This window comes from Octodon degus, unplaced genomic scaffold (genome assembly GCF_000260255.1).
Source record: "Octodon degus isolate 3935 unplaced genomic scaffold, OctDeg1.0 scaffold00093, whole genome shotgun sequence".
NCBI lineage: Eukaryota > Metazoa > Chordata > Mammalia > Rodentia > Octodontidae > Octodon > Octodon degus.
In genome coordinates, this window is record NW_004524669.1 from 8,024,323 (window position 1) to 8,036,250 (window position 11,928).

Consider the following 11,928-nt stretch of genomic DNA (forward strand, 5'->3'; position numbering starts at 1 on the left):
AAAAAAAAAAAAAAAAAAAAAGGAAAACCAAAAAAACAACCAAATAAAATTCCTCTGGTGTCCACAGTTCTGTGGTAATGTCCAAGTTAGAGCCCAAATCTGTGCTACATAACCCCACAAAGTCCACAGTAAGGTTAGTGCTGAGTGCATGGCTGCTCTTGGCCTTCAGATATGGGTGCGGGAGCCATAATCTTCAGCTAGCAACTTTCTGGATATCTTTCACAGCCTGCCCAGATCTCCTTGCCCTGTTTTGCTCTGCTCTCTCAGTTGCTGTGGAACCCTCAAAGATAAGTGAGACTGCTCCCAGTCCCATGCATACTTGGCCCTGCCTGGTCCTTGCACAGCCTCTTCTGTTGCACTTCACTAGTATGTCTCTCTTATCTCCTATGCCACTAGAAGAAGGGTGATGGGAGTGTTGTTGGTCAATTCACTGTCTCAGCACCCACTGTGAAGACAGCAGGTCAGGGGGAGTGCTGACTTCCCATTCATTGCCCAATCAGGGTCCAAGGCTGGGTCCTGCATGTCTCTCTCCTCTCTCATACTACCAATAACAGAGCAAGAGGAGCAATGCTGTTCTACTCACTACCTTTACCACTGCCACTGTGGTCCCTAACCTTGTTGTCCTGCTCCATTATTCTTAACCCTTCAATTACTATTGTTCTATTCTTGGGATGTCCATAATACTGGAGGGTGATAATTTTCTTCCTCTTCAAATTGTTTTGTTTTGGCTTTTTTTGGTACCGGGAACTGATCTTGGGACCTTGCACTTGAGGACAGGGGCTATGCTACTGAGCTATATCTCTAGCCCCCTCTTTTTTTTTTTTTTTTTTTTTTGGTGGAACCAGGGATTGAACTCTGGCTCTTGCCCTTGCCAGGGAAGCACTTATCCCGCTGAGCCATCTCCCCAGCCCTTAGCCCCCTCTTCAAAGTCTTATTTCTTGAAATTTTTTAGGCTATATATATAAATTTTATGCAAAAATTTTAAAAATTGTCATCTTTGGTATAAATGGGTAAATAATAAAAATTACACCAAAAAACACACCCCTTAATATTTAAATAGCTAACTGTGAACCTCTAGAGTTAATAAGAACACTGAGAAAAACTGCATAAGACATCCATAAAGCTCTGTGCAGGAAAAAGCAATCATAGCAATAGTAAGTTCATTATGATTCCATTCCTGAAATCACATTAAATATCTGCACACAGATACACAGTGCATGCTTACAAAAAGATAAAGGCCTGGAACATTACATACCAAATTACTGACATTTGGGCTGGAGAGATGGCTCAGTGGTCTAAAGCACCTACTTGAAACAAGCTTGGCAAAGCACAGGGACCATGGTTCGATCCCCAGCACCACATGCCAGCCAGCCCCGCCCCCTGGTGGGCTGAGCTGGCAACACACACACACAATAAATAAATGTAATAAATAAAAATAAATATTTAAAAAAAAAAAAAAACAAATTACTGACATTTGACATCAGAAACTGGCTAAAGGGAAATTTGATCTCACTGCATGTGTTATTTTCTAAATTATAAATAAAGAGACTATATTCATACCAATATTGTCCCGTTGCCTTTCCAACACAATATTTACACAATACCACATTCACATCTCACCTCTGCCAAGAATTGCAGAAGAGAGGAACCCCCAGTGGGGTAACTCACCCATAAGTCCTTCTCTGGGAAGGATCTTCGACAGACAGTGCAGGTGGCTGAGGCAAAGGTTCCGTGAGCTTCAACCAGCTTTGAAACTGGGATGCCAGACACTGAAATTCAAATCAAAACTAACTATTGCAGCTTCCAGGGCCTATGCAAGTCCAGATACAACTTTTGAGTGTGGCAAACCTCCTGGGAGGGACTCTAGCTCTTCAGTAGTGCCTGCTTTCTCTGCCTATGTCTCCAATACTTTCCATCAATGAGGATGATAAACAAGGGCAGAGGCTCCCAATGAAGACTAAACCATACTAAAACAAACCCTTTATAACTCAAGACAAAAATCCATTTGATATAAGTTCAGATGAAATTATGTCTAACACCTAGCAACATGTATGTCCTATTCTACAGATATGAAGTAAAAATGAGTATGCAAATATAAATTTCAAAAATATTGCTCAGTTGACAAACAGGCAAAAAGTGACATCTCATGAGTGCTGACCACTACTATCCAGTTCTGAAAGGCTACAGGTGGCTTCCCATACCCTGGTCACTGTCCTAACTACGGTCCTAGAGCTCTTGGCCAAGCAGTTCCCACCTCCCTCTGTTGCCTTCTTTTCCGTCCCTTGCAATGTCCACTGCTGCCTTGGTGTTCTCAGTTATGGATTCCTTCTCATATGAAACGTGCTCCGGGACAATCTCTGTGAGATCACACCACCTCCGTAAACTGCAAAATGGCTCTGACAGCCCAACCCTATCCATATCACTGTACATGCGGTGAGGCCCCAGCAAACACTTCCTAGATGCCTAGCCTGGCCAATACCATCGTGAATGCAGCTTACGGTCACTATGTGAAGTGGAAGCATCTAAGAGGGCTCACCTCTCTCAAGCCCATCGATGTTCTGAGTATAGAGGCGCAAAAGCAGGCCCTTGTCATCGAGCAGCCGAAAGAAGTAATGAATAATGTTGGGCCGATAGTTCCCAGGGTACAGCTGTTTGGCCAAAGTAAAAAAGGGCTTGGGATTGTGAAAGAAAAATTCAAGTTCAAAAATGGCTTCAGGGTACGGGAGGTTATATTGCAGGAGGTTGCTATAGAGGCCACTCCCTGGAGATCTGTAGAGAGAAAAGAGAAATGAGTCCTTTCTGAGAGGGCAGGGAAGTGGCAACAGCTGGGAACCACAGAGGTACCTGAAGTCTGGAATGCCGCTGGGTGTGCTGATCCCAGCACCCACCATGACCACCACTCTCTGGCAGGCTCTGGTTCGAATGAGCTCAGCTACATCTTGCAGGGAGAACTTCTTTTCACTGCTGCCTCTGCTTCCAAAACTGCCTGAAGCACTCACAGAATTAGATATGCACTTTCTTCCACCTGCAATACTGACAGTAAGCACAGAGGGGAAAAAACAGGAGATGACAATCAGTCTTGTGCTAGCAACAACATGGTTTTACCTTTCCCACCACTGAGAATAGGAATGCACTTCAGTTTTTCACAATAAACACTTTTCTCATCATGATAACTACTAGCTAAAATAGAAGGCAGCCTTGAATCAGAAATCAAGACTTACCCAGAGACAAAAAAAAAAAATTTTTGATTATTGGGCACTATGTAACTCAGGAAAGTAGGACTTCACAGTTCTGTCATGAAAGACCAGTACTGTGGAGTATAAGGTCTCAGACAAAGAGGCCAACCCAGAATCCTGACCACTCCTTTGAGGAGAATCTGGGCACATTCTCAGCAGAGCTCCACACCCTAATGTACATGGGATGTGTACACATATTCAATGACATTTAAAGAAAATTAAAATTCTCAGACTTTACACTAAACCTTGTTCAGATAAGAGCTGAGCTCTGGTAACCATTTCAGAAACACTTACTCCCTCACAGGTAGGGGTCAAACTGCTACAGACAGCTCATCGTCAGTGTCTGTAGCTGATTAGAAGCACATATTACTCAGCTGCCAACATTATACAATCAGGTAAGGCCAGAGGCACAGGTAACACTCAGGTCACCTCCAGAAGCTGGGAGCCAACATTAGGAGTATGAAATAGTCATTTACAGGAAAGGAATGCAAAACACACACCAAAAAAACTAAACTGAACTAAAGTAAACTGAATCAAACCAAACCAAACCCAAGTCACAGGCTGGGAGAGCAGGAGGAAGAAAACAAAAGTAATACAGAACATCAATCTATAGTAACAACTGAAGATACCTCTTTGAAGCCACAGAAGCACAAGGCACTACAACTTCCTGTGGACCTTGAAGGGCTTCTGGACCCATAGTCTCACCTTTTAGGACCTTCTTGGCATCTAACCAAGCTACATATGTCTCCATCACCCTGGTGACCTACTCTGAGATCAGGTCAGTCAGATCCCGGCTCTTGTGCCTTTCCCACTCCCATGAATACTCAGAAGATACAATCACTAGGCCCACTCTGCCATTAGATGGTCCTGTTTTTTCTTTTTCTTTTTTTGTTTTGTTGTTGTTTGTTTTGGGTTTGTTTTTTGTTTTGTTTTGTTTGTGGTACCAGGGATTGAACTCAGGACCTTGAGCTTGCCAGGCAAGCACTTATTCCACTAAGATATCTCCCTGGCTTCTAGACAGCCCTTGATGACATTCCTCAGCAGAATCTCTGCCTGTACATGGACCCTTCCATGCTGATGGGAAAAATGATTCAATAATCAATCTGACAACTCCCCAAATAAAGGTTTATGCTAAAGCTAATACAGACACAAAAGAGTCAACTAAGCCAGGTGTGATGGCAGACATCTGTAATCCTAGCTAGCACTCAGGAGGCTGAGGCAGGAATATTTTCTTTTACTCATCAGAAATAAAGATACTAAATGCAGATCTTTGGATATATCAGGACAATTCAGAACATGTCTTCTAGGAGTATTCCCTAATGTAGTGGTTGTTCTTCTTTTCCTTTGCTCCTTACACAGCCAACACTGCTAAATCTCTTGAAATATCTATTTTACAACCTGCTGCTGCAGAATCCCTTGAAGCTCTGTTCCCCACAACATTCCAAAGTCTTACTATAGAACATCCTACAGGGCCGGGGAGATGGCTCAGTAGAATAAGCGCTTCCCTGGCAAGCACAAGGGTCTGAATTCAATCCCCAGTTCCTCCAAAAACAAATAATAATTAAAAAAAACAACATCCTATCCCAGTGATGATAGTTGTAACCTTTGCTTCACCCAAAGAAAAGGATGCCCTCTTTTGTATGTCCTAAGGCTAGTGTTCCCAAACTGCCCTTTCTTTGTTCAATATACTCTGCCTGAAAAGACCTTCCTCTGCCTCAGAATGCACCACTCTCCCAGGGTCAAGGGTAGGGTCAAATGCCACATCCTTGCTAAATTCCATAAGTCACTGGCCTGTATCCAAAAGGCAACAGTGCTAGCTCACTGCTCCTTCTTGACACCCTTTCCCTCTCTGCAGCTATAGTACATAACTGCCTCATCCACACTGAGCCAGTGATAGTGACACTGTTTGCTGCCCACAGACCAGTGGACAGTCCTTGTGTATTCCTGTGAATAGTCACTTCTCCCACCGTAGAATTCATCTCTGAAAGATGTGCTCCATGGTGACAGCTGGTATATCATGCAAGGCTGAGGGCACAAAAAGAAACTCAAGTCTCTGAAATACCCTGATGTGGATTTGTAATGCTAGGGATGAAAGCAAGTGTACTATATCCCCAGCCTCAACTCTTACAGTTTGGAAGAACCTATACCTGTAAACCTCTCACCAGCAAGTACAGGAAACACACACAGCAAGGAAGAGCATTTCCTCTCCACGAACACTTAGAAACAAATACTGGCTCTGCCACATCAAAGATAGCATACAAGGCCAAGCCCCCTCTTCTGAGCATTAGTTAATGAAATCCCTAAAGGAGCTGTCTAGCAAAAACCAGCCAAATCATCAAGAATGAAAAAAGGAAAGCTTAAACTCTAAAATCATCCTTTCCACGTATTAAACGCTCCCATCCACAGCACTGATAACATCTATTCACACACAACCCTCACCCAAACATTGAGTTCTCCTAAATGCAAAACATTTTGAGAAATACATAAAGAACAAAAGAAAAGTTATTAGCATTGTTGAGTGCCAACCAATTGCTAGTTATTACATAGGACACTGAAAATATAGCTTTCATTCATCTCTTCAAGTAAAATGGTTATGAGTCACTAACAAAAACAAAATTTTATCAAATGTAGAACATACTTAATATGTACAACTAACTGTACATACTACATGGTATGAAAGTTCCTGGGAACAGAAGACCCTGAGAAAGGCATGGATGTTACCTAAAAGAGACACTGTCCAAAGATACACAAAGGATGAATCCACACCCCAAACTCTACAATCAAAAGAAATTCCAAACTATAAAAAGCCAGACTGCCCACCCCTCAGCAACCTCTCAGCTCCAGCGTTAGGAGTTGCAGTAATGGTTTCACGACAATCAGCCAGTCGTGCAGATGATTAGCGGTATCAGAATTGTTTACGTGGAAACAAGTGTCCTGGTCACTGTTCCATCCCCACTATCCAAACGGGCTGGCACAGAATACGAGCTGAATACAAGGATCCTGGATGAACATCTTTTTATTATACTCTTCACCACGAACAGGAGACTGTACTGTTATTTACTTAATCGTTCACCCCATTACGTGGTGTCTCCTTCCTAGTAACTGCGGGATCTACGGTTTTTTCCACATGGACTCTTGAGTTCCTTAGTGAGGACTGTGGGTTGGGGTGTAACTCAGAAGCAGAACGCTTGCGTAGCGTAAGGAAGGCCCTGGGTTTAGGTGCAACCTCAGCGCAGAAGAATGTGATCACCTGCGAGCGGCAGCATTAACTCAACCTTTGTGAAGGTCAACTAGGCAGTTACACGTTTACCCAAGATCCAGAAATTTATCCAAAAAGCGAGATAAATTAAAAAAAAAAAAAAAAGCTGTGGCGACACCATTATTTATGAAAACTAGAGATCATAAGAGTGTGGTCCAAAAAGCGACTGCCACAGCCCAGCACAAAGAAAGCCTGCGCTATAGTGTGAGCAGCTCCAGGATCGGAAGAAACTAGGGGCCCACGTCCGGCCGCTGCCCGCCCTTTCGCACAACGGCCACAGCTGGGGCTGCAGGTCCCCGGCCTTCCCCGAGCTTTCCGGGTCGAGCCCTGCCCCTCTCACCTCCCGGGCCCCACACCCGTAAAGCAGAGAAAGCTCGTCGGCCCCACAGCGCCATGACACTCCGCCACGCACGCGCGTCCAGGAGTATCACAGTGGACTCGCCCCGCCCCCGGTCCCTTGCACCGGAATCCGGCACAAACCAGGCAGATAATTTTGCCCCAGTCCCTAAAGAACGTAATTCCTATGACGACTGGCGCAGTGCGGCGACTGACCAGGGCGTTCCCGGCATGCCTCGCACTGCGCGGCGACGGAAGTGAGTGCGCACTTCCGGCCGCCATCCCTGCACCGCTGACATTGTGGTGGTGATTCTGGGTTGCACTTTCTTGCCACCATGAAGGATGTACCGGGCTTCTTGCAGCAGAGTCAGAGCTCGGGGCCCGGTCAGGCTGCTGTGTGGCACCGTCTAGAGGAGCTCTACACAAAGAAGTGAGCGCCGAACCGTGGCGACCGAGACGGAAGGGGGCGGTGTGCCCGAGTCAGGGAGGCCTGGGAGGCAGAGGCTTGCGACGAGGGATGGGGCGGGCCGGGAGCGCCTGAGCCACGTTCGGCTCAAAGCCGCGGACGAGGGCGACAGCGCGAGAGGGCTAAGGAGCTTTGTAGGAGCCAGGGTTTGGGGGTTCCTGCCCCAGGGGTCGCGCCCGAGGCCTCCGAACTCTACTGTCTTCTGGTCTCCTGGAAAGGGTGCGGGACGGCCTGTGATAGATTTTAGTTCTTAGCTCAAACAACCACCTTTCTGGGAAACAGGCGCTGGTACCCAAGTCGTATTGTGGCTCCATCTCCAGTTGTCCTTCTCACGGCCTGTGGCTCAGAAACCAGAGGCTACTTGATTCTGGAACTGTTTGCACAGAGCGCCTACCACACACTTTCTGCCCACTTTCTGTTGTATTTCATATTGGACTTTCCTCCCCGAGAGAGATTTCAGAGTTTGTATGTATTATACGCAGAGTGAACTTCACATCAGTTGTAAGTTGGTAGCATTTGGGCTAGAACTGTCCCACAGAACAGACCTCCTGTGATAACGCCTCTGCTAACACTGGGGCGCTTAGCATAGAACATTTCATACAGGAATTCACAGGTTTTAATGATGTTCAGCAGTCTTCTACAATTAGCAGTTGTTGAAAGAAAGTTCTTAATGTTTGACAAATGATTGCTTGTGTTCAGAAGCAATTTGTATTTTTCAAAGCATTTTATTTGCATTATTGAATTTTTGCTTTTGGGGTTTTTTTTTGGGTGGAGAGTACTAGAGGTTTTATATATTAGTTTGTTTCATCCTTCCTTTATCCTATTTGCAGATGAGGAAACAAAAGCCGTTTCTTTGGCTGAGACACTTAGCTAATAAGGAGAGCCTGGATTTCATTGGAGCTCCAAAATTCTTGCCGGTTACACTTTACAATAACCCTTTGAAGCAGTCTAGAAAAATGTTCTCCATTTTATATGCTGTATGAGAAGATAGGCTTAGAGAGAATAAATGAGCTCAGGTGACCTAATAGCAGACCCCGGATAAGAACTCAGATTTGTTAGCATCTGCTTTGACACTCTGTGCTAAACAGTAGATACTGGTAGTTATTTGTTGTTTGATGGGACCATCAAGACTGAAGGTACCTATAACTGCATGGTAGTTTATAGATCTAAAGGGCCTTTGTTTTTCAGGTTATGGCATCAACTGACACTTCAGGTCCTTGATTTTGTACAGGACCCATGCTTTGCCCAGGGAGATGGTCTCATTAAGGTAAATAATTTGTCATGCTAAGTTAGATTACATCAAGTGTGCAAAGAATTTTTTGAAATGATGGATGACTTTATGATAGTAATAATAAGCCACACCAGTTCATTAATCAACTCTGTGAGAAGCTGATGTAAGCATATTATATATTTAATTTTTCGTAGCAATATTGGGAAATAAGTACTACTTTTATCTTTTTTTTATATGCAAGCAGACAAAAGAGGTTAAGTAACTTACCATAGGTTACAGCTAATAAGTCACAGAAGATTTATTATTCAAATACAGGAATTCTGTTTTCCAAACTTCTAGACTATTGGTAGAACATGTGTTTTGTATGTACTAGCCCTGGATTAAATTTCCAGCATTAACAAAACAAAAAGGATGCCAGGCACAAAGTGATATGCACCTGTAATCTCTGCTACTCAGAAGGCATGATTGTGAGTCTTAAGTCAAAATAGACAAAATAGTGTGACCTCGTCTCAAAAAAATCTAACCTAAAAAAACATGCCTGGATATGTTTTTGTTCACAAACTTGTTTCGTTTTTGTTTTCTATTCTTTGGGAAAACTTTTTCATAAATTGAGAGTTTAGTCAGTCATAAAGTATGGTACACAACATTGATGACAAGCCTTTTAGAGCTTTCAGTGATAGAAATAGACCTCTGCAGCACGCATTCCATAAGTTCACCACTACTGTTAGAGAGGGTTGCTATGGGGACCTTTAGGTAACTCCTCTCAGTCCTCCCTTCTCTTATCCATACTGATTTTGCTTGCCTGGACAGCTCTGTCCTCAGTAGTGTAGAAGGCAGAAAACCTTTTGTACTTTGCTTTAAGGTGGTAAGATGGAAGAGATTTGATAATATTATGTACCTTTGAATGGATCACTTTTCGAATTCTATCAACAGAAAAATTTAGAGTCTTGGGCCAGCCAGATAGCTCAGCAGACTAAAGCACCTGCTTAGGCAGGCACAGGGACCGGGTCTGATCCCCAGTGTCCTTTGCCGGCCCTGCACCCAGGCATGCTGAGACATTGATTGTGACTGGACGTGGTGGCACATACCTGTAATCCCAGCAGTTGTGAGGCTGAAAACAGGAGGATCACTACAAGTCTGAGCTTTGTAATGAGACCCTGTAGACCCTGTACTAAATACCTTTAAAAAAGAAACAGAAAAAAAAAAAATGTTAGAGTCTTTCCCAGCCTTAACCAGATCCCCTGACATATTCACAGGAAGCCTTCCTTTTGAAGTCTTTCCTGACATCTTAGTCTTTGATGTCTCTCTGACTTGAAATGAATCAGAGATTAATACATGCATCATGATGGATAACTAGTCTATAATTATAGTTTAAGATATTTCTCTGCATACAGAACAGTGAAGTTTACGACCTTAGTACCCTACTTCCTACGCTTACGAGATCATCTTGTGGTACCCATCAATTTGACTTTTTTTTTTTTTTAAATTTTTATTTATGTGTGTGTGTGTGTGTGTGTGTGTGTGTGTGTGCTTGCGGCCAGCTCAGCCCACCAGGGGGCGGGGCTGGCTGGCATGTGGTGCTGGGGGATTGAACCGCGGTCCCTGTGCTTTGCTAAGCTTGTTCTAAGTAGGTGCTTTAGACCACTGAGCCATCTCACCAGCCCCAATTTGACATTTTATTGATTGATTGATTGATGTTTTTGAGTCAGGGCCTTAGTATGTAGCACAGGCTGACCTTGAACTCACCTTGTAGCTCAGACTAGCCTTGAGTTTGTAGTGTTCCTCCTGCTACACCCACCCAAGTGTTGGACTCACAGGCTTACAACACCACACCCCGTCAGTTTGACATTTTACTACCCAAAGGAACCTCATGTAAAGGGACACTCACATCAGTAGATTCTCATGGACAACATAACCTTTTAAAAGTACTCCCTTATCATGAAAAGGCTTGTGTGCCAGATCTAAATATCGAAATATGCACAGGAACATTTGCATCTTTACACTTCTTCAAAGCCAAGACAAGACTGGTCTCTCCTTTGTGGTCTTCTCTGCCTCAGGGAAGTTTGTCCACATTCAGCCCTGCTTTTGGGGAAAAGGCTAATTCTCAGTTGTCTGTGTCCCTTAAAGGACTCTTTCTGTGTGAAATCTTCTCACCTGTCCCTCTGTCCCACAACAGAGGCCCCCCTTTAACTGCTTTTCATTTTTGAAACCCAGTTGTCACCACTTTGGGAATGACCTTCAAAACTCTTCCCTTCTGGCTCAGTAACTGATATGCTTTCTTTCTCTAGTTATTGAAAACAGTTTTGCTCATTCATTTGTTCATAGACTGTCCTGACCCAGAAATCCCTTGAAGATTCAGTGTTCATCTCACACATCCTGTGTCTTAGATACCTGGTCATGGGGGTCTGAGAAAGTGCTCAAGTATTTACGTACTAAAAAATCTGATGAAAGGGTCTAATTAGCCTATAGTCTTCTAAATTGAAGAAGTGAGCATTTCCAACTGATGATCTGTTGTGCTCGGGGCACCTTAGAGAAGCAATACCGGACCTGCCTTTCCAGGTGTTCTTGGGTTGGGGTTTTAATTTCCCAGAGCTAGGAAGAAGCCCTGGGTGTTGACCCCGCAGCGGTCATGTGGATGAGCATAAAGAAGTCGCCTGGAGGCCCCTCTGACTGAACCAGCATTTATGTAGCGCTCGCTAGGTGATGAGCAAAATCCTAGCTTGGGAGTGCTCATGCAGCTTCTTCAGCTGAAGACAGGGTGTGGAGCCTGGTTTTGCAGCAGTGCTTACTCTCCATGTTTCCATTCTGCAGCTTTACGAGAACTTCATCAGTGAATTTGAACACAGGTAAGACCCTTCTGACGATTCTCACCTTGAAATGAGTGTGTTAGTCCTCTTCGACATTCGAAAACTTGTGGCTTCTATTTCAGGGTGAACCCCTTGTCACTGGTAGAAATAATTCTCCATGTGGTTAGACAGATGACTGGTAAGCCTCGCTTCGTTTTGCAGTGGAGCAGTTCTAAACAATAGGGTGATCTTGGACAATAACTTCATTATGATTTGATAGGAAAGATCAGGTTTTGGGTTATGTTTTTATTGTACGTTATGAGCTAGCAGTAAAAATTACCCTGCTCAAAGATGTCTTGGCTGGTGGAGACCAGCAGTTGAGGTTCTTCTGACTTGTTCTTATTTATATTCTAGATCCCAATGTAGCTCTAACTTTCCTGGAAAAGACTCGTGAGAAAGTGAGTGTAAAATCTGAATGATATCTTTTTTTTTTTTTTTTTTTCAAGAAAATTAAATCATTTATTGATTACACATGATAATGGATGATACACAGCTTCAATCCCATCTATCATTGTATCTGGTACCATTATTCAATTTAGATATATAGGATGTGC

The 11,928-nt window shown here is 43.7% G+C and overlaps 2 protein-coding genes across 6 annotated transcripts in view; one reads left to right on the forward strand and one right to left on the reverse strand.

Moving 5' to 3' along the window:
* Positions 1-6,959, reverse strand: part of Sirt3 (sirtuin 3) — a 27,367-nt gene extending 20,408 nt beyond the window's left edge. For 3 of the 5 annotated variants that reach the window (XM_023722800.1, XM_004638023.3, XM_023722798.1), the window contains exons 1-4: positions 6,836-6,941; positions 2,845-3,025; positions 2,537-2,769; positions 1,669-1,769 (exon numbers count right to left, since the gene is read on the reverse strand). In XM_023722800.1, the coding sequence (XP_023578568.1) occupies positions 1,669-1,769; positions 2,537-2,769; positions 2,845-3,025; positions 6,836-6,890 (570 nt within the window). In that variant the 5' untranslated portion in view covers positions 6,891-6,941. Of the gene's footprint in view, positions 1-1,668; positions 1,770-2,536; positions 2,770-2,844; positions 3,034-6,835 lie in introns of all 5 variants that reach the window. The other 2 variants (XM_023722801.1, XM_023722802.1) reach the window with 2 other exon arrangements.
* An 87-nt stretch (positions 6,960-7,046) lies between these two features.
* Positions 7,047-11,928, forward strand: part of Psmd13 (proteasome 26S subunit, non-ATPase 13) — a 14,684-nt gene continuing 9,802 nt past the window's right edge. Inside the window, exons 1-5 of the mRNA XM_004637944.2 lie at positions 7,047-7,261; positions 8,486-8,564; positions 11,340-11,374; positions 11,458-11,513; positions 11,729-11,772. Of these exons, the coding sequence (XP_004638001.1) occupies positions 7,167-7,261; positions 8,486-8,564; positions 11,340-11,374; positions 11,458-11,513; positions 11,729-11,772 (309 nt within the window). The 5' untranslated portion in view covers positions 7,047-7,166. The remainder of the gene's footprint in view (positions 7,262-8,485; positions 8,565-11,339; positions 11,375-11,457; positions 11,514-11,728; positions 11,773-11,928) is intronic.